At 47.2% G+C, this 22,024-nt stretch overlaps 1 protein-coding gene across 11 annotated transcripts in view; it reads right to left on the bottom strand.

Moving 5' to 3' along the window:
* The window catches only part of FAM120B (family with sequence similarity 120B), a 94,904-nt gene extending 73,159 nt beyond the window's left edge, over window positions 1–21,745 (bottom strand). For 5 of the 11 annotated variants that reach the window (XM_042987563.1, XM_042987565.1, XM_042987566.1 and 2 more), the window contains exons 1-3: window positions 21,654–21,745; window positions 8,445–10,202; window positions 5,276–5,456 (exon numbers count right to left, since the gene is read on the bottom strand). In XM_042987563.1, coding sequence (XP_042843497.1) covers window positions 5,276–5,456; window positions 8,445–10,181 — 1,918 coding nt within the window. In that variant the 5' untranslated portion in view covers window positions 10,182–10,202; window positions 21,654–21,745. Of the gene's footprint in view, window positions 1–5,275; window positions 5,510–6,115; window positions 6,696–8,444; window positions 10,203–12,154; window positions 12,329–12,989; window positions 13,123–21,653 lie in introns of those variants that run through there. The other 6 variants (XM_042987564.1, XM_042987571.1, XM_042987570.1 and 3 more) reach the window with 6 other exon arrangements.
* Window positions 21,746–22,024: the final 279 nt, after the last annotated feature.

The raw sequence follows: 22,024 nt of genomic DNA, 5'->3' as shown, positions 1-22,024 counted from the left end.
CGCTTAACTGACCGCACCACCCAGGCGCCCCTGGACAAATTTCTGAAGCCACTGCATTCTCGAGTTGGACAGAGGCCTGTGCAGACTGTGGCCTCGGGAGGGAGAGCCCGAGCAGAGCAAGAAAGTCTCTGAGATGAGGAGACAGAGCCTGTAGATCAAGACTGCTAGGACAGCTGGGAACGCCACACAGAACAGCAAAGACTTGGCCCTATGCAGAAAGGGGCTCCTAAACTCTGCACGGAGGTCCTCGTTGAGAACTGAGCTCTGTGTTTAGAGCAAAACTCAGGGAGGCTGGACAAGACAACTACTGACCAGCCCCACTGAGCAACCACCAGAGCCCGCACAGAGCTCCGTGACATCAGAGTCCTACCAGCCAATGTGCAGAGACTTACTTCATCAGGCACCTAGCACTCAGGTGACAGCCCAGGAAGGCCAACAGTCAGGAGCCGGGCCACTCCAGCTCTAGAGTGAAGTTCCCACAGACCCATCCTAATAAAGCGTAAAATTTAAAGGATCAGGTAAATTAACTGCCTGACGGACCACAAGACAATACCCTTCAGTGATCCAAAATCTTCTAGCTTACAATCTAAATACAATGGACATGAGAAAAGCAGAAATACGTGAGAATAAGCAGAACCCCGTGGCCCTCTTATAAGGAGGAAACTCAGTAAACAGACCCAGGCCCAGAAATGATGGGGCTGATGGGAGTTAGTGGACAAGGACTTGGAAACAGCTCCTATGAATAAATTTAAGGTTTTAAAGGCAAACGTGAAGACAGGGGAAAAAAAAAAAAGAAATGGAAGATTTTTTAACAGCAGCTGAAAAACACAATATCTGAAACAAAGATTTCACTGGATGGGTTACAGCAGATTAGATGTTGCAGAAGAAAGGCTCACAGAACTTGAAAACCAAGCCAACAGGAGATACCCAAATCAAAGCAGAGATAAGAGGCTTAAAAAGCAAGTGCTCCTTGGTATGCAAGGAGCACATGCGCCATAAATCACGCACGTAAGCTGGAGGCCCAGTGTGAGAGATGAAAGCAACGGAGACAGAGAACAATGTTGATGTAATGCTCATTTTGTTTCAAATTTGATAGGAAATATAAACTCACTGATCCAAGAAGCGTGAGAACCCCAAGCAGAATAAACACTGAGGGTACCACTCCAAAGCTCAGTTAAACAAACTGCTGAAACCAGTGCTCAAGAGAAAATCTTACAAACAGCCAGAGAGAAAAACACTCATTACAGATGGGGAACCACAGTAAGAAGGGCCACTGTCACCACATGACAGCCAACACAAGCCAGAGACAACATAACGTCTTTACAGTGCTGAACAACAAAAATACCTAAAATTCTATGTACAGCAAAATTACACTCCTGAAATATAGATATTTTCAGGGAAAAAAACCAGGAAATTGAAATGAGCATGATAAGAAATGTAAAAGCCAAGTTCTCTAAAGGAAGAAAGATGACACTAAAGGAAATTTGGATCTACACCAGAAATGGCAGACAGAAGACTTCTCATTTGAAAACTCCTCTCAAAAGCAACTTACTATTGAAGATAATGGTTGGAAAATTACAGCTGATGGGCCAAATCTGGCTTGCTTGTTTTTATACAGTTTGAAAGCTTAAAATCTTTTCGCATTACTTCAAATGACCAGAAAATTATCAAAGTATATTCTGTGGCACAGGAAGATAATATAAAATTCAAATTCTGTGGCATGAGACAAGGAGATTAAACGTTATTGAAACACAGCTAACTCTCGGAGCTCCACCCTGTCACGTGTGCATGACAGCAGCAGGGCTGTGTTACAGAGACTACAAGGGCCCTCAAAGCCCAAAGTATTTACCGTCATCAGGCCCTTCGCAAAAAAACTTTGCCAACCCCTGGTTTAAAGTAAAAATAAGAATCACATATTACGAGATTTAAAACCTATGCATAATCTCAAAAGATTATACATTATAGGTAATATTCTTGACATGACCAACCATTTCTGTGACACTCTCAAAAAAACCAAAATGCAGAGATGGAGGACAGACAAGCGGCCAACAGGGGACAGAGCCAGAGGGCAGGGTACAAAGTGATGGCATGAGAGAGTTCCTCTGTGGTGATGGACCAATTCTGTATCTTGACAGAACAGAACTGCATAAAACTATACACACATACAAACAAATGAGTGAATGTAAAAAAATGGTAAAAGTGATAAAAATTGTTTTAATGTGGGGCACCCGGGTGGCTCAGTTGGTTGAGCGTCCAACTCTTGGTTTCAGCTCAGGTCATGATGCCAGGGTCATGGGATTGAGCCCTGCGGCAGGCTCTGTGCTGAGTGTGGAGTTTGCTTTAGACCCTCTCTCGCTCGCTCTCGCGCTCGCTCTTGCTCTCTCTCCCCCTCTGCCCCTCCTCTACTCATGCTCTCTAAAAAAAAAACAAAAAACAACATACTAATGAATTAACATATACTTTACTACAGTCATCTTTGCGGGGGGAATTGGGGCAAGGGTACATGAAAGTCTATGCACTATAAAAAGTTTAAAAATGTACAGAAGACATAAAATAATAACAGCAAAAATGACGGGGAAAATTAAAGTTCACTGCTATGAGGTTTCCACATCACACACAATGCAGTATCGTACTATCTGAAGGCAAACTGTGGTAACTTAAAGGTGTATACAGCAGTATCAGGCAAAGCCAACTTTAAGACAAGGAGTATTACCAGATTTTTTTTAAGGGAAATCCCATAATGTTAAAAGGGTCAATTCACCACTAAACATAACAATCCTCGACATATACGCACCTAACAATAGAAGTTCAAAAATATCTGGAGCAGGGGCGCCTGGGTGGCCCAGTTGGTCAAACACCTGCCTCTTGATTTTGGCTCAGGTCATGATCTCACAGCCATGAGACAGAGCCCCGGGTTGGGCTCCACACTGACAGCACAGAGCCTGCTTGGGATTCTCTCCCTCTCTCTCTCTCTCTCTCTCTCTCTCTTTCTGCCCCCACCGTGCCCCGCTCGTGTGCACACGTGCACTCTCTCCCTCAAATAGTAAATAAAAAATAAAACTTTTAGAAAGTTAAAAAAGATATCTGAAGCAAAAACTAACAGAACTGAGGGAATAAATAAAAACATCCACAGTAACATCTGCAGATTCCCACACTCTTCTCTCAAGAACTAAGCACAAGTCAAAAGAAAACTGGGAGAACAGCCCTGTTAACACCACCGATACTCCTGGAGCAGCACTGCAGAACATACGTGGTTTCCAACACACGTGGGATAACAGCTAAGCAAACGACACAGAACACGCTCCATTCTCATCACCGGAAGTAAACTGGCGGTAGCAACACTGTATGTTCACGTCCTAATAGTCTTTTTTTTAGTAATTTATTTATTTTAAAAATTTACATCCAGGTTAGTTCGCATATGGTGCAACAATGATTCCAGGAGTAGATTCCTTAAACCCTTACCCATTTAGGCCATCCCCCCCACCACCCGTCCAGCAACCCTCAGTTTGTTCTCCATATTTAACAGTCTCTTCTGTTTTGTCCCCTCCTTGTTTCTATATTATTTTTGCTTCCCTTCCCTTGTGTTCATCTGTTCTGTGTCTTAAAGTCCTCATATGAGTGAAGTCACAGGATATTTGTCTTTCTCTAATTTCGCTTAGCATAATACCCTCTTAGTTCCATCCACATAACGTCCTAATGATCTTAACTTCATGTAGAAAGCCACAAAGTTGAAAAGGAAAAAAGTAAAGATCAATTGTGAGGACGAGTTCCTGTCTTCACAGAAATTTTTCCTGTTATTCTGGTTATGTAATAAAGTCATCAATATGGCTGCAAATAAATCACACTAACAAAGTCTGAAATTTTAGTAAACTTTATATACTGGAACTGAAATGTTCTGTAATGTAAAAATTCTTTCATGGTTAAGATTTTTTTTTTATCATGGGAATCAATGTGAAATCACTCATGTGAAGAGCGAATATGGAGAGAGAATCACATAAGAAAAGAAATAGAAAAAATTACTTAAACAATACCTGGTCCCTAAGTTTATCCCGTAGGTTCTTTTGTTTCTGTTTTTAAATTAGCATAAGCATCTTTCTTGTGTCTTTCTCAGGACCCATAAGCCTCTGAAGCCTGACAGCACACATGGGAAAAGGCAGTATGTCCTGGGCAGTGCCGGGAATCTAATAAAACTGGATTCAAAGAACTCTGCCACTCCATCTCCCACCAAAGAAAAGAATGATTACAGCATTTTAATCTGACAATTCTGTCACCACCTTTAGGTCAGGTAAATGTTTACTTTCCGGAATAACAGAATAATACTAACACCAATACTGTATTGGTATGTTTGGAAATAATGGAGTTTAGGCAGAAGGACCAAAGACATGTTTTTATCGGGACCCCGCTGCTTCTATCTCCAGTCCTGGTCACAGTGTGAGAGGCCCCGTTTCTCATCAAAGCACTCTGAGTCAGACAGCAGTGTCCCAGGAGGCCCGTCTCGGGGGAGCAGGACCTTACGCAGGAGGTAACCCATATGTCAAGTGTCCCTAGTCTCTACTATGAAGTGCTCTTCTCCACTCATGACGCCCCCCCCAAACTGCTCCGAAAAGACAGCGATAGGGTCTAATAATTTTATACCTGGCGTTGAAGGCCCCCAGATTTTCTGTTCTGGTCACTGACAGTCCTCCCCCTACACAACTGTTGCCACTGCACGATGAAAATATTGACAGGAAACAACAACTACTCTAAAGGGAAATTTTGTTTATACTTTAAAATATGATGTACTAGATTTTATGAAATTATTTTATGAAAATCACATTTTGAGGGGGGAGTAAGTAGGCACTGTCTTCTAATAATAAACACACCCCACACTCCTGCAGGAGAAAAGGGTTTTCACATTTTTAAAAACCACCAAACCTTCTAAGGAAGAAAAATATAAAACTAAATATAAATTATTATTATATGAATTATTATTATAAATTACGAATTTATAATAAATTAAATATAAATAGATAAAACATAAGATTTTATAACAACAATGCACTCTTCTTTTAATGAGTACTGATCAACCGCTTACTAATTAGAGAGAGATGCCCTCTGGCGTTTTCCCTTAATGCCGTACAGATGTGACTGGGATTCTCAATGACAGATTTTAAAGACAGACAAACCCCTTTCCAATCGTGTCCACGTCCCGAAAGAATGCATTCCACCTCATCTGGCCCGTTTCTCAGACTCCAACTCCAGAGAGCACCGCTGCTAAGCGGCCCGCCCCACTCACCTTCGCCGCCCCCCAGCAGGAGGGAGTAAACGCGCTGGCGCACCGGGCGGTAGACGAAAGCCTGGCTGGGCAGAGCCTGGTCCAGCGCGTCCTCCAAGGTGTTGCTGCATTCGATCTCCCCGCTGCTCATGATGTTGTACACCAGGTAGCTCTCTGCCTGGACGTGATGTGCTCTAGCAATCTGTTCAAAATTCAGATATGACTGGTTTCTCCTTGAAAACGAAACAGTAACCTCTAAAGAGGAAAAATCAACACCCCTGTGTCACATGCCAGTGTTTTTAGGCTCTCGGAAATGGAGCAACTGTCCCTCAAGCTCATGACATCAAGCTGGCGTCTCTGTTTTCCTGCCTCGGGGCATCTGGGCTCGAAGTCGTCTTATTCCTCCTCCACCTCCAGCCTCCCAATCACCAGCAGACTTAGTGCACAGCGTGTTGTCTGCCCGCTGACAGGCATTACTTTGAAAACGTCCGGCTGACTTCGGCCCATTCCTCCCCTCTCCGGTCCACCCTCCACAGCACCCACAGCCTGTGTTCTTAGAAGAAGGTCCAGCCACTGCCCTCCCCAGAGCGTCGGAATGGCTACCACAAACCTTCACCCTAACATTCAAGGCCCCGGCGTCCTCTTTCCAGTCCACCAACACACCCGCTCGAGACCACTGCCATGCGGTCACAGTGGAACAGCTCCATTGTTCCTCAGGCACAGTCAAGCCTTCCACAGCCTCACTTGGGCTCCCGGAAATGCGCCCCTTCTGGGCCTCCCCACCCCCCACCTCACAAGCCCCTCTCCCGTGACGGGTCACCTCAAGTGGCACCCTGTCTTCTGCTCCCAACTAGAACCCACCTTCCCTTGCCTCATGGTGCTTCGGGCCACACACAGCTGGGAAAGGAGCGTGGGTCGGGAACCAGCAGGGGCCGGGTCAAGACGGGAAAGGCAGAGAGCCCAGGGTGATGCCGCCTCGTACTCGACACGAGTCCTGGGCTGGCTGAAAGGCAGACCTTGCCCTCCTCTAGGCACTGAGGTACCTGCAGGCTCCACTTCTGCACTGCCGTCCTTTGCCCGCGTGCCTTTCCCTGTCCTGTCCTTCAGGCAAACTGTTCCGGTGGCTCCAAGTTCTCTCTCTGAAGCCAGGCCCGAGCAGGAGCTGGCCAATTCTTCTGAGCTCGCACTTCTAGACTACTGACCACGACCAGCCCGCCTCTCCCCACGCGAGAGGGAGCACAGATGTGATCTTGTAAAGGGTCAAACTTGCAGTTAGAGGCTTGAGTTCAAAGCTAGGGTCTGCCAAGTACTGGCTGTGTGACTGCAGGCAATGTCATTTAGCCCTTTCACAACACGTTCTCATGTGAGGAGGGAGGCAAGCGTGTCTCCCGAGAGCCGCGTGACAAGTAAGGCCAGCGATGTGAGGAACAGCCTCCAGTAACTACAAACAGCCGTACAAAGATACATCAGTGGAGAATCATCTCTGCATGGTCCGTATTAAACTAGCATTCTCACATCCAGCCTCATGATAAAACCAAACCAAATAAACGAGCAGAATTAGATTTAGGTCTTCTCTGTCCACTTCCCTCACTTCGAGTGGAGTCTGCTCGGATGGTGTCCAAGTCTGTGTTGAGAGCAGGCCTTTCCCCATGCGTACCTCTCCTTCTCTACTGTCCAAGCACGCTTCCACCTGGGGTTCAGATTCTGCCCTCCCTCCAATTTCTAACCCACATTCTTTTCCTTCCACGAAGCACCTTTTAAGGATGCTTCCAGGTAGGATAATTTTAACTCCTTAATACTTTTTCACCTGTAATTCTCTTAAAGTACATATTGCATTCTACTTTGTACCGTAATTTTTTATGTTACTAAAGGAACTTATCTGCTACAATGTATGTAATGGAGGAAGAGGTGAAGGACTTCTCAAGACAGGAGAACCCATGTAGTTGTACAGGACGGAGGGAAGGAGCCACCAAGGGAAAGGCCCTAAAGGTACGAGAGAAAAGGAATACTGCCTTCAAGGTTCAGTGAGACACAGTGTGACGGGCACAAGGGGCTCAGCAGTGGGAGAAACAAACGAGACCCTGCCCTCACGGCACCGTCCCGAGCATGACATTCCAGTGAGGCATGCGCTACAGCAGGTGGGTGGCTGGTCAGGGCTTCTCCGAGTGAGTGACCGCCCAGATGGGACAGAAGACTAGTAGCCATGAAGCAGCAAAGGGGCGGGGGAGGTTCCCAAGAGGCAGAGGAGCACGTGCCGGGCCATGACAGACAAGGGACTGACCAGGCCAGAGAAGTGGCCGTGGTGAGGTGATGGCAGGCCGTGGCCTGCTTAAGGCTACTGTTTCTACCCTAAGAGTTACAGAATAAGGCTTCATTTCTGCATGCAGCATGGCCAGCGGACTAGAAGGGGCAAAAGTCTACACGGAAGAGTTGTCAGCCATTCCTGAGTAATTCAGACCAGAGACCACATATGCTAGGGTGGTGAGACTAACTGACTAGGTACAAGTAACAAGACAGGGAGAGAACAGTTACCAGGAGTGGTAATTGCTAGGTTTGTAACTTGTGCACCGGGAATGGAAGATGGTGACACTTTGTTACGAACAACGGATGGTTTGTGGGTAAGAGACAACACGTGTAACCCCCCTAGCCTCACACGTAACACGTGGTTCATCAATAGCAGTCCTCCGTAAAACCTCCCAAGGGCTCTGTCACTTTCAGGATTAAGTCCAAACTCCTAGTGGGGCAGGTAATAATCTTCCCAATCTGGTTACATTCTACCCTTTCCAACCTCTCTCCCCATGGCTCCCCTCAGACCCTGTCCTCCAGCCTACTGTTCTACCACGTGCCCCAAAGCAACAAAGATCTGCTTATTCAGAACAAATATCGGCTCTCATGAAGGTCTGGTTCCACTCCACCTCTTCAGTAACTTCTCTCTGTACTTAACCCACAGTGACCTCTCCTTCAAATTTCTAGAGCTCTCTTCTAGAACAGGCATGTAACAACATCCAGCATACTTTATAATGTGAGTTTCCATATGCATTATGTCATACTTCCTAACTACATTGCCCTGTTCTGTGTCCCCCACAGTGCCCTAACCGCTGCAAGTAGTCAATAAAGATCCATGACAAATCCATTAATGGATATACTTTCAATCATGACATGTCAGATTTGGGTGGGCACATCTACATACCTTTAAGATTTCAGGGTCTGAAACCATGGTTACTTGTTGTTTGATTTCAGGCTCCATATTCACAAGGTCTTCTTGTTTAATTCCAGGGTTTGTACATATAGGTGTTTCTAGCTTAAATTCAGAGTCTGCACCCAGAGGTGATTTTTGCTTGAATTCAGTGTGTGTACACATGGGAACTCCTTGCTTGGATTCAGAGTATGTACGCATGGGAACTCCTTGCCTGTATTCAGAGTATGCATACATGGGAACTCCTTGCTTGGATTCAGGGTGTGTACACACAGGATCTCCTTGCATGGATTCAGGGTGTGTACACACAGGATCTCCTTGCTTGAATTCAGGATGTGTACACACGGGAACTCCTTGCTTGGATTCAGGATGTGTACACAGGAGGAATCCTTCCTTGGAGCCAGGATCTATACACATGGGAACAGCTTGCTTGGAATCAGGGTCTGTAGACACAGGAACTCCTTGTTTGGACTCAGGATCTGTACACACAGGAACTCCTTGCTTGGATTCAGGATTTGTCCACATGGGAACTCCTTGCTTGGATTCAGGATCTGTACACATGGGAACTCCTTGTTTGGATTCAGGGTCGGTACACATGGGAATTCCTTGCTTGGAATCAGGGTCTGTACACAGGGGAACTCCTTGCTTGGATTCGGGGTCAGTACACATGGGAACTCCTTGCTTGGATTCGGGGTCTGTACACATGGGAACTTCTTGCTTGGATTCAGGGTCTGAACTCATGGATCCCACCTCCTTGTCCAAAGTTATTAAACCCTTAGGTTTTTGGAAAAACCATGGAGATTTCTGTCCTGGCAAAAGATATGATGCCACACCCTTATAAAAAAGAGCTTTGTTTGGTCCCAAAGGTAACATCTCTTCTAGCTTTTTTTCACCTTGATGCAAGCGAAGAACTTTAGATATATGGTCTGCTACAGCTAAGATGATGTTCCCTTTTTTGTCAAAGTTCTCCTTTACAGAGGTATAGGAAGACAAGCACTTGTACCGAAAGCTTTCAAACATGCCTTCTGGAATAATATCGTTGCCAAGCAGGCAGGCCAGAAGAGGAAGGTCTGCCAGGCTGATATCTAGACTCTCACAGAGCTTCTCTCTACAGAGCATGACAGTATCGAGACTGTCCAGACAGAGCTCACTAATTGAAAAGTAGGGACAGGTATCATAGATTAAGTAGTCGGTGTCTTCTCCAAGAATACCAAGACAGTTATTCTGGAGGCCATAAGATGCCACCTCATAGTCGGCCTCTTGCAACGAACAAAGAGTTTCCTGACCCAGGCTCTTCAAAGCAAATCGTGTAAATATGGCCAGCCCTGAGGGGATGAAGAACATGTTTCTGCCAGGCTGCTCCTTATGTGACTTGATATAATGGAAAATCCTGGAGATCTCCCTATTGTTCTTTAGTCTTCGTTTCACCCACTCATCTCTCTTATCCTGCTCCACCGTGCCATCAAAGAAGAATATCAACCTGATGCCAACAGCTGTAAAACTCTTAACAAAATCCCGCAAAGCAGAGAAGTATTCCCGCCACTGGCCACCGCAGATCCAAGATTCAGGAGTGTACCAGTATCTGAGACAACACATGGCATCAACCACAATGGTAGGAGTACATCCAGGATGCTTGCTTCGGTGGTGTTCTGCCAGTTCTTTGAAATTCACTACTGTACATATATGTGGGCAGGTACTGCCCACGAATCCCTGCAAACCTCTCACACCCATAACTGGCCTCCTGGAAAGGATCTGGAAAGGAAAATTAAATGAGTTGTTATGACATTATCACTAGACATAGGATACCTTTTAAAGTAAATAAACAGAAGACAATACTTAATATTCGCACTCTATTTTCAAAACACTCTAGGCACTAACAAGGTATGTAACATGGCATACCGGTTAGAAGCCTAACGAGTTTTCACTGAAGACAAAGAGGAACCTTAACCTAAGCATGAATCACCAGAGTCGGCCTTCGTAAGGACAACACAGCGCAGCAGTCCTCTAAGATTTGTATTAAAACTATTAATGAAGGGTAACAGTTCTCAAAAAGTCATTATTTCCCATCTAGGAACTCAAGCAGAAGTTAATTTTGAAAGCCCCAAACACAGACAGGTGCACGTAACACGGATGCTTCTCAAAACCATCTTGCTGAGTGAAAGAACGTAGGCCAAACGGGAATACACTCCATGTGACCCATTTGTATGAAATTCTACTTCACCAAGAGTGGGGCTGATCTGTGGCACCAGAGAGCAGGCGGTGGTGGTCTGGGGTAGGGCAGGTGGGAGGGAGGGATTTACATAATGGAAACTCTTGGAGTGATGGGTATGCTCACCACCTTAATTGTGGTGATAGTTTCACGGGTAAACACGGGCTAACCCTCGTCAAACTGTAAACTGTAAGTGGCTTACTATTTATCAAGTATACCTGAATAAAGGCATCAAAAAGAAAAACACATAAAACTTGACCCTGTCAAATGTAATATCTGAGTTGGTGACTGGCTTTCAGTGGAAAACTGCCTACTCTAAAATGCAAAAACAGGGGCACCTGGGTGCCTCAAGTCAGTTAAGCATGTGACTCTTGATTTTGGCTTAGGTCATGATCTCACAGTTTGTGGGATTGAGCCCCACATTGGGCACTGCACCGACAGCATGGAGCCTACTTGGGATTCACTCTTTCCCTCTCTCTCTGCCCCACCCCCACGGTCACTCACTCGCTCTCTTTCAAAATAAATATATAAACTTAAAAAAAAAATGCAAACACTGACAAAGTAGTAAAAAGACTTCAAACTGAAAATCTGGCAAAATCCTAAGCAGAGTACTTTGTATAAAAAGTAAGGTGTCCTATGTATAATAAAGGATGTAACATATGACATTCTTTTTTTTTTTTTTAACTTTATTCATTTATGGAGACAGAGCGCAAGCAGGGGTGGGCCAGAAAGAGGGAGACACAGAATCCAAAGCCGGCTCCAGGCTCGGAGCTATCAGCACAGAGTCTGACGTGGGGCTCAAACTCATGAACCGTGAGATCATGACCTGAGCTGAAGTCGGACGCTGAAGCCACCCGGGCGACCCATGACATTCTTCAAGTAGGTAATAACATCTGTCACTGGTCAGAAAAAATTCCATGATGACACCTTTGATCTTAACGGCGTATAATTTTCACTTTGGTTTTCTTTTAAGACTCATCATGGCTTCATGTCCACTGACAGAACAAACAAAAAGTCCTTATTACACAAATAGCTATGGGAGGACAAACAACGCCTCTCCAGGCTCGGGACCGAGGGCGGCAGCCATCAGCTGCCAATGCGCATCGGTGACGTCCAGCCTCGCGGCGCGCTCGCCTCCTACCAGACGGCACTGGGCACTCAACACACAAAATCTCCAGTCTTTAAAACATCTCTGACAGGCAAAACACTATAAGCTCTACTTTACAAGTGAAGAAACTGCAAATAAACCACTATGTTGAGAAAAGGTACCCTCACACAGGACCGTCTTTTAAGAATTTATTGCCTGTTAATGGACACCGGCCCCTAGTAGAATCCGAAGTTGCGTATCTGTTTAATGGCCACGAATATTGAAAATATATAAACATGGAGTGGATATAAATCTCACACATTTGTGTCGAAACTTAGAAAGTCTTGCCCATTAAGTTATTGAATATACCCCCCAATCCACTGCGGAAAGAACCCTCAGAGCATTTACCTCGGGAACATGACCAAGGTACGAGTGTCTGAAGCCCAAGCTGGACTTCACGGTTATTTCAGCTACAAGGAAGTTCTACGGTTTGGGCCTCTGCGTGCGGACCCTCTGTCGACGAAGGTTCCGCTGTGTTTCTGAGGCCAGACGGTTTTTCTCCCGGTGTCCCAACACAGCAGTCTGGCCCAGGTTCGGAAAGAGAACCAAAGAACACACATAAGGGTGGTCAGGATGGATTAAAGAAACGATGCTTAGAGCCATTATTCGGCGCCCAGCTTTGCAAACAGCAGACTTGCGCGGTGTACCGAAGGCGCTCTTCCGGATTCCGACTCTGCCTGCACGATGACCTGAGACTCCCCCGCTGCCACCAGGTTCCCGGGGGGTGCCCAGCATCCGACAGAGCCCACCGCCGGCGCGGGAGGATCCCCCCCCACCCAGCCCACCGGCACCGGTGGGACCTCCCGGTCGGCCACTGGCTCGCGCGAGACGCACGTGGAGATCAAGCCGGAGCCAAAGAGATCAGCGCCCGCTCCCACACAGACGCGGGCTCCCGTTTGTGCGGCGGCTCCGCCACATTCGGGTTGGCTGCCTTCCCTCACCGAGAAAAAGGGATTTTTGTTTCAAGCATTTTTCTGCTAAAACCGCGAGTGACAACACTGAGCTGCTCCAAACACTCTCCTCTTTATTTTGGGAGAAGTCGGGCTCAGCCTCTGCTTTGATTTTATTCAAATGTTTGCGTCCTTTCCCACCCAGCAGTGAAAAGCTCACCATTGTAATTAAACATGTACGGGTTTTTCCTCTTTCGCACTGCCAATTTCTCACATTCTGAATCGCAAATTACCTCAGGAACGTTCCGCTACGACGTGCTCTTCTACAGTATTTACAAAGAAAACCCCGGGCAGGCGAAGACCTGGGACTGGTGACTCTGGACGACATCTTCCGGTCCTTCGGCTCTGAGGCTCACGCCACCCGCCCCTCAATGAGACGCCTAAGTTCGCATGAAATGAAACGGCTAAGAAAATAAATTCTGTGGACACTACCGTCTTAAATAATTGTAGGTTTCCTTTTTTTGGTGAAGCCTTTTGCTGCTAAGAGCATGTACGGCTGACCCTTGAACACAAGTTTGAAGTGCATGGGTCCACTTGGACGTGGATTTTATATATACATACATACATATATATATATATATATATAGTACAGTATGATTTTATATATACATACATACATATATATAGTACAGTATTATCTTTTCCTTAGGATTTTCTTAATAACGTTTTCTTTTCTCTAGCTTACTTTAAGAATGCGGTAGACAATACCAATGGCACACAAACTGTATTAGTTGAGCGTTACCAGTACAGCTCCGTCAACACGCTATTAGGAGGTAAGTTCTTGGGTGGGGGTCAGAAGTTTATTTGCAGATTTTTTTTTTTTTAATTTTTTTTTCAACGTTTTTTATTTATTTTTGGGACAGAGAGAGACAGAGCATGAACGGGGGAGGGGCAGAGAGAGAGGGAGACACAGAATCGGAAACAGGCTCCAGGCTCCGAGCCATCAGCCCAGAGCCTGACGCGGGGCTCGAACTCACGGACCGCGAGATCGTGACCTGGCTGAAGTCGGACGCTTAACCGACTGCGCCACCCAGGCGCCCCTATTTGCAGATTTTTGACTGTGCGAAGGGGCCAACTGTACTGAGGTTTTCATTCTTTAAAGGTGGTTTTAAAGGTGACTATAAATATACACGTACATATACCTACATATACACAATTTTCATTATCTAGATATTGTTCAGAAAGAAAACAGATGTCTCATTAGAGGAGTTTCTTGCCCAAAGTACAATCTGGGAATCACTTCCATTAATGCAGGCCTCCTCAGGGCAGATGATGTCACTGTGTCACATCCCCAACACCCAGCACTGTGTCCGACATGCCAGGGGCCCAGTAAGTACTTGCGAATAAACGAATGAAAAGAAGGCATTGAAGTTTATGGACTCCGTCTGCAGGCAAATAAAGAGTAGGAAGCAGAGACCCTGCCCTCAAGGAGCTGACACTGATTTGGGAAACAAAGCCTCGAGGCAGGAAGTTGATGAAGGAGAAGCAGGCGCACAAGTACAGAGCGTGTTACACGGGAAGGGGCCTCCTCCTAGGAACGGCATCCCTCTATACAGCTGGACCAGTCCCAACGTACTGGTCACCGGGAAATGAGGACGCAGAAGATGAAAGAGAAATCCCGAAGTCTCTTTATTCACAACCTTCGACGACGAACACTTAGAGGAATGAAAGGTGCAGTGAGTGCCTCAGCACAGACACATCTCTACACCGCCACTGACAGAAGGGGCCGAGTCCCTCTGGACACAGGGACAAATGGACTCATGGACAACCCACAGACGGGGGGGCGGGAGGGACACCTCCTACCCAGAGATCAGTGTTTGCAGAAGGACAATCGGTAGCAGCAGCTCTGGCCACCCTAAAGCACCAGCATGCAACAATGTCAGAGCATACTTTTGCAATGGGCATGCAAGTTAACGAGGAAGTCTGTACAGGGGACGCAGGTTCAGAGGGCACCGAAGAGCTGGAGTTCACTGAAATGAGCTATTTTCAGCCGGAGACAAATTCAGCTGAAGACCTACAAAGCAATGAAATCAAAACTTTGGGGTTTACGTTTATCAGACAGAAATAATTTGTATCTGTACAAGACAAAAACCTATAAATTGACACATGGAGCATCAGCATCTGGGCTCCAATCAAGAGTAAGTGGCAAAGTCGGAGAGGCACGTTGGGTTAGAAAACTAAACAATCTTGGGTGAATCTGTTAAATAACGGCCCGCACGATGGTGACAAAACACACGGTCCTCCTTTTTCTTTGCTTCATTTCCAAGTCAGGTGTTTCCTTCCCCGGTCACATGCTGGCTGGGCCCGCGCCTCAGGAAGGTCACCTTGTCGCTGGACGTGGGGCTTCTTTCCCTGGCTCCCCACCAACCTCACCTACAAAGGGAAACCGACAGGGACCCCCTTCAGCACAGCAAGGCAAGAAAGAGGACTGAAAACTCCGTGACATGAATACCTATGCCACAGCAGCACGAGACAGGGTTAGCTCAGTGTTTACTGAATATTCATGAATGCACAAACCAGGTGAACAAGCAAGCTGCAGGCGGCCGCCACTGCGCTGGTGGCCATGCTTTGGAGCCCCTCCACCCAGGACTCATTAACTACCGAAAAGATGCCCTACCGAGGCAGATTTCCATCAGACTCCTCCGGGCCCTCCTCTCAATAAGGCCTCAACCTTGGGCATCTGCGTGCATCCTGGCTGAGTCAAGTCTCAGCAAGAGTCCTGCTGAGTCTGTCTGGAGAAGATCCCTGCCCTCAATAGATGATCACCCTCAAGATCCGATCAAATGCGTCATCCCCTTGGTTCTTACTGCTGGCAGGCTACAAATCCCCAGGCATCTTTGCTGTGTTCAAAGCTGAGCCCCATCTCTCTCCCTTAGTGGAACACCCCTATTGCAATAATCTTGAGTAAAACCTTCCGTACTGTTTCAGCAAGCGTCAGAACATTTTTTCTCCCACACCACATCTCTATGAAGCTCTTCACATGAGAAACGGAAAGCCTATAGCCATTCTGATGTACACCGTACGTACATCATACATGCAGGGTGTCCTGGAGGGCCCTCCAGGACACAGTCAGGCCATGACCACTGGTGCCAAGATCCAGAAAACTGGTGCATGGCTGATGTAGGCACTCAGCAGCTGCTAGGTCAACAGGTCAGTCCCCCCCCCCCCCCAAGCAGTGCCCTAGGGAGAAGTGACAGACCACTAGGCAGTATAATACTGTCAATAAAAGGGAAGGCTCTAGTGAATTCAGATTCTAACTTCCACTCAACAGCAGTAAAATACTGAGCAAGTTACTTTATTCTATAAGCTTCATTTTTCTTATCTGCAAAATGAGGGGTATAAGACCTGCCTCATATACTGTGACGCAATTTCACTTGTATTACAAATTTATTCATAAAGCATACCATCATCGCCTAGGGTTAGTAAAATCATCACAGCACCAGTCAAAATTCTTAAGTTACCTCAAAATTTAGAACAAAGCTTTATAAGTTTTACTGAGGTTTTACTGTATTTATGATTTTTACAAGTTGGTTTACTTTTCACTATCGGAAATATATTCACAAAAATGTTCCTAATTTAACAAGTAGTCATGTCCTTTGCAGAAAAGTCAGAGATAGCACAAAGGGGGAGGAAAAAAAAGACTACTCATAATCTCATCTTCCAAAGACAATGACTACAACAATTTTAGAGTACATATTTCTAGCCTTTTTTTATTATTACTCATTGTTTTTAAAAATAGGGATACTTTTCTGTAATCTACTTTTTTGTCTTAATTGATCATGAATAGATTTCCAAATCATTGTGTTAAACTTCTCCTGCAGTGTCACTTTTAATGGATGCACAATGCCAGAGAGAAGAAAGTGAATCCCATCTGTGTATATAAATCTTTGAGCCCATCTCTGAGCACTTCCTTGGGACAAATCTTGGATATGAAACTGCTGAGTCAAGTAAAAGCACATATTGGTCCTTTTTTCGACAAGATATCATTTGTAGCTGCCACTCATTAGCACTCAGTTCTCCTCAACAATACCAAGGGATCTTGTCTGAACATACATCTGGTTTACTCCTTCAGCAAGCACCTTAGGTCACGGACTACAGCAGACCCTCTCTACCAACAAGACACAGGGGCCCTGCCCTCCAGAGGGTTATGCTTCATCAGGAAAACATTCAACCAACAACAGTCACTTGAGCATAGCTACAGGCCAGAGAAATGGCACAGAGCTACTCAGCAGGAGGACCCATCCGAGATCAAGGATCCACAATGGCTGTCCTGAGCCAGGGCACTAGAAGTGAGCCTTGACGAAAGGCAGGAAAGACGGATGCGCCAGACGGAGATGAGACAGCAGGCAGGCGGGAGGCACAGGAGAAATAAGGAGTGAAAATGTTTTAAAGTTTGTAAGATATCTTTTTTTTTAATCAGTAAATGGGTGTTTCTAAGGTGCTTAAGATACGTGTTCTATTCAGCAGTTTTACCTGCAATGCTACTTATGTGTTCCTCGAACATGGAAAATGGAAAAAAACAAAACAAAAAACAACCTCTGTGTGGCCAGAACTCTGATTTAAAGGAGGAAGAGTGAGGCGATGATGCTGCAGACAGGGCCAGATAGCACAGGGCTCCCAAAGGACACATAGGCACCTGCACTTCTTCCCAAGGGAGACCAGGTACTGGTCATCAAGGCTCCTAAACAAGAACATTTTAGAAACACTCACCTGACGTGGTGGAGAAAGGCTGGAGACAGGCAAGACTGGAGATAAATGACGGGGCTCTGGGAGGCACTGGTTGCTCTAGCTGCCCAACATCCAGACACCTACTCTGGAAGAACCCTGACCCTGGTGGGGTGCAGAGTCCTAACTCCCATTGCAAGACAACAGAGGAAGAGACCCTCTTTTGGCCCCCACACACGTACCAAAGGCAAGAGTTCTAAGTTCCCATATTTGCTCCATAAATGTCCATCTAGTGTTTACTGTACTCCAGGCCCTGTGCTAGCGGCTGTGGACACAGCAGCAGGCAAGGCAAAGTCACTAAGATATGAGCCCTGAGAGAGGGAGTGAAAGGCACAGGGTCCATCAGAGAAGAAAGCCTGGCAGTGTGCACACGTGTGTCAAAATGCACCATATTGCACACTTAACTCTAAAAGTCCCGCAGCAGACATCTCTAGTCCCACGGGCCCATGATCCGTTTTTCAGGTTTGCGACAGGCATGCTGTACCAGCCAAGAAGGAAAAAGAGCTGGTGCTGGGCAGCAGTGTGTGTGCCACATCAGGGCACCTGCCGGAGGCCACAGACAACAGGAGAGGCGAGATTTGAACCCATCGGCCTCCAAAGCCTATGCACCTTTTACTAAGCCACACCCCCACCTAACCGTCACATCGGAGTGGTCTGGTTGCTGCCGGCTCCAGTGCTGGGAATTACCCTGTGGGTGTCCTCAGCCAGAGAGCTCTCCTTCCTGAAGGTTCTCCCAGTCATAAGGGCATTAACAGAATAATCAGGACTGAAGGAGCAACCAGAGCACTGGGCCTTTCCCTAACCCACTGCAGCTCTACAAAACCCCTTAAAGGACAATGACACATAATGTGAAAATCACTGTCACTGAACACAGGTGAAGATACACGTATGCATGCACAAATTTATGCTTCATTTATTCAGAATTCAGGGTAAGAATCAATATAAACTCATGAGTTAAGGCTAAAACAATTTATTCGTAAGAGACTTCTTCAAGCTCTTATTTATATCTACAGACTATTTCTTTATTCAGTTCTAACAAGAAGCTTCTATGTCCACAGAAGAGAAAAATATGGAAAGGGCATCTGAAGCAGGCATATGTACACCAATGGCAGCAGGAACTGCTGAGGGCTGATAAGGAGAAAGCAGAAGAACAGGAAAACTAAAAAAACCCGAGAGACACAAAAACTCCTTACAAATAACAGCGGAATAGCTTCCCGCGCCTCAACAAGTTCTAACAGTGTTTACATCACAACTAACAAATTATGTTTAAAGTGTTTGAGATCATTAAAGCAAGTTTATACTACATCCAATGCATTCTATTAACAAAGCAGGGAAATGTTATATTTTACAAAGACTGCCACCCTGAAATGGGAGATTTTAGTGTTTACTGGGCAAAAACCCAGAATTGAACTATCCAGAAAACTCCACTGTTTCCAACAGAATTACCTTCCTCTTGTCCTGGGTGGCGATGGTTTGGATATAACTGACTTTACAATAACGCAACACTGGGCTACAGCGCCAATGGGAACAGTAGTTCAGCTGCATAGCCTCGTGGAACCTCACGCGTCCCGGCAGGACTCTGCAGCTAGACAGGCATACTGAAGGACCTACTGGTTTGGTCCACGTTATAGCAAACGTTCTACAGCAAAAGCAGTGGGTTCCTTCTTGTAAGGATGCTCAGGAGCTGGGTTTTTGGTTGGCAATGTCTGACCGGAGACAAAACATTTCATCTCTTTGTAGATCATCGATTCCCTTTTTTGTACAAATTAAATAATGATTTACCTCTCAATTTGGTAGATTTTAAACTACTGCTACAAAATGCTTTAAAAATATCTTATTTTATGTAAGTAATTTAAGGCTTAAACAACACGTTTTTAGTCTGTGAAGATCTTCCCAACAGCACTTTACAAAGAAACATATGTAAAAGCAAATCAAAATAAAAAGTTATTCATACTTATTACGAAGCCTTATGAAACTAACTTACAGCATAGGGGTTACCTCACTTTCAAACTACTGAAAGGATGCAACTAATGCCCCTGAAGGATTTTCCATGTATTGCTGTAGCTTCTTCCAGAGATAAGAACTGCTTTTATGACCTCAATCAAACAGACTTTCCTTCTCACCATTAACCTTTTCTTGAAAAAGGTGGCAACGCAGCAGTGAAATCAATACAGGCATCGCCGCAAAGGTTCTGCCAAATGCATGCCCCTCCCCGGCTGAGGGTTCCAGCAGGAACTGGGCTCCATTCACTCCTGTTGTCTCCAAGCCCCGATGATTAGCACACACATGAAGGGGAAAGTCTGAAGGACAAGAATGCAAACAGCAAGACAGCAGGATGTGACAAATGGCCAGTTTCACAGGGATCCAAGTTGTGCAGGGCCTGAAGCCTACACGGTTGGGGTCCTTCTTTTTAAAAACTACAAAATTATAAACACAAGACCACTGAGGTCTTTCCCAGGGTCTTGGAAGAGGCTCATGAAAGTGAGGGACCCTGAAACCTGGTCTTCATTAGCTTCACGGTAAATCTACCCCATAAACGACACCCAGGTTAAGGCTCAGGGATGGGGTAGGACCTCAGATGCCACCTCCTTGTCTTCTCAGTTTGCAGGCGAGAAAACAGCGGGCCAGAAGTGACCAGAGGAGAGGGCGCCACGTGTCGGAGAGATTAGGGGTTTAGAAATTATACAAGGTAGGTAAGAGGGAAGGTGGTTCAGAGACAGTGTGCGTACAGACATGGGCAGTGAGGGGTCTGGCACGGCTGGGATGCTGTCAGCGCTGTTCCTGAGCACAGCTGGTGAGGAAGGACAAGTGCAGCTCTGAGACCAGCGTTACCACACGGTCGGCGAGAACCACTTCGCAGAGCTTAGGGATGGCAGGAGACAGGGTGACGAGGAAATCTAAACACAGACAATGTGTGAAGGCTGTGCCGGTGCAGAGAGGCTAGCTCCTACGAGCAAGGCCCAAACAGGGGCAGGTCACTGAGCACATGCAGACGCGAGGCCATGACTCACAAATGACAGAGACCAAGGACAAAAATAAAGGGCGAGGTGACTAGAGGAACCGTGAAATACAGCTCCAGGCCAAACAACTTAATACGCTTGGGAGGTGAGCAGTCAGCAGCCTGATGCTCCAGACTTGCTCCCCAAAGCCATTTCTCACTCTCTGAGTCATCTCAAACGTCAAGCCAAAAACCTACAAGTCATTAGAAATACCAACACCTCATGCCTTTCGCATCCAACTCACCTCCAAGTTCTCTCCACCACCATTTCCGGGTTTAGGTTTTAAAGCTTCTCTCCTGCACAACCGCAAAAGCCCTCTTGTCATGATGTACCATCACCCCACGCCATCATCCTACACCTGCCAGGCTCTTAATAATGACATCTGATCACTTCACTTCCTTGCCCCAAATTCTCTGTAACTTCCTGCCATTCCCCATCGCTAGGCTATTATCTTCTACTTCTATTATCTAACCCTACTTCTTTAACCCTCAGCTCAAATCCCCGCTCCTGCAAAGACACTTTCCTGCCCCTGCTTGGCCACCGTAGACAAGTCGTCCTCTCGGCTATCCGTACACTGGTCTGCCGTCTTTTCATCTTCCTTTCTGCAAGGACTTAGCACTTGCTAGGGGCTGGAGCCCCGGCTGAGGACAGCCCAGACATGCCTGGGGGGAAAGGCACACAAGTTTTGAGACGCGAGTGCAGACATCAGAGGACGCCTCTCTGGGGGCGATCACACAGTTGTGCGGCCGGGTAGCCGAGAAGAGCGGAGCCGGCATTGGCACACATCTCTTGAGGGGACCGTCAGGTCAGGACCCGGAATTGGCACACGTCTCTTGAGGGTCGGGTCAGGACGACACCAAGAGGAGGAAGCGAAGGTCGCAGCCGGGGGAGGGGGGGGTGGGGGTGGGGGGTCGGGAGGTCAGGGAAGGAGGTGACCGGGACGGAGAGGCCCAGGAGGGGAAAGGCGGTGGGCGGCGATTCCCAGGTACCCGGAGCGGGGCGGCGGGGCTGAGGGCGGGCAAGGCCGCGGAGGGCTCGGACCCGGGCCAAGGGACCCGCGACGGGGTTCACGGCCGGGGCGGCCGCGACGGCGCAGAAACGCGAGCGCAGCGAGCCGAGCCCGGCAGGCGGGGAGCGGTCGGGACGGCGCTGGCCCCGCAGACCCGGCCCTACCTAGAGATACGCCAGCACAGCCAGAGACGCGCCCGCACCGCCCTCGGCCCAGCCGCAGCCGTCTGCGCACTTCCGCTTCCGCCCCAAGCGCTTCCGCTCGCGGGAACCTCCCTGCACGGGGGGCGGGGCCTGCCCGGCCCGTTCCCCCGGCTCCGGGGAAGCGAGCTGCGCAGGCGCCACGCCCGTGTCCTTGGAAACCGCGCGTTGCTTCCTAGGTCGGGGTCACACGGTTCCTGCGCCTCCCGTGGGCGTCGGCGGGGCGCCGCCTCTTTCCTCTCCTTTCTGCCGGTGCTGCGCTGCGGGCCGCGGGTGGATTGAGGCTGGCCGCCTGGGCTCGTTCGCCCTGCTGGCCTGTGGGGGCCGACGCTACC

Source organism: Panthera tigris, chromosome B2, assembly GCF_018350195.1.
Source record: "Panthera tigris isolate Pti1 chromosome B2, P.tigris_Pti1_mat1.1, whole genome shotgun sequence".
In the NCBI taxonomy this organism is placed as follows: Eukaryota; Metazoa; Chordata; class Mammalia; order Carnivora; family Felidae; genus Panthera; species Panthera tigris.
Note: the sequence above shows the minus strand (reverse complement) of the source record. Positions and strands in the feature narration are given on the sequence as shown.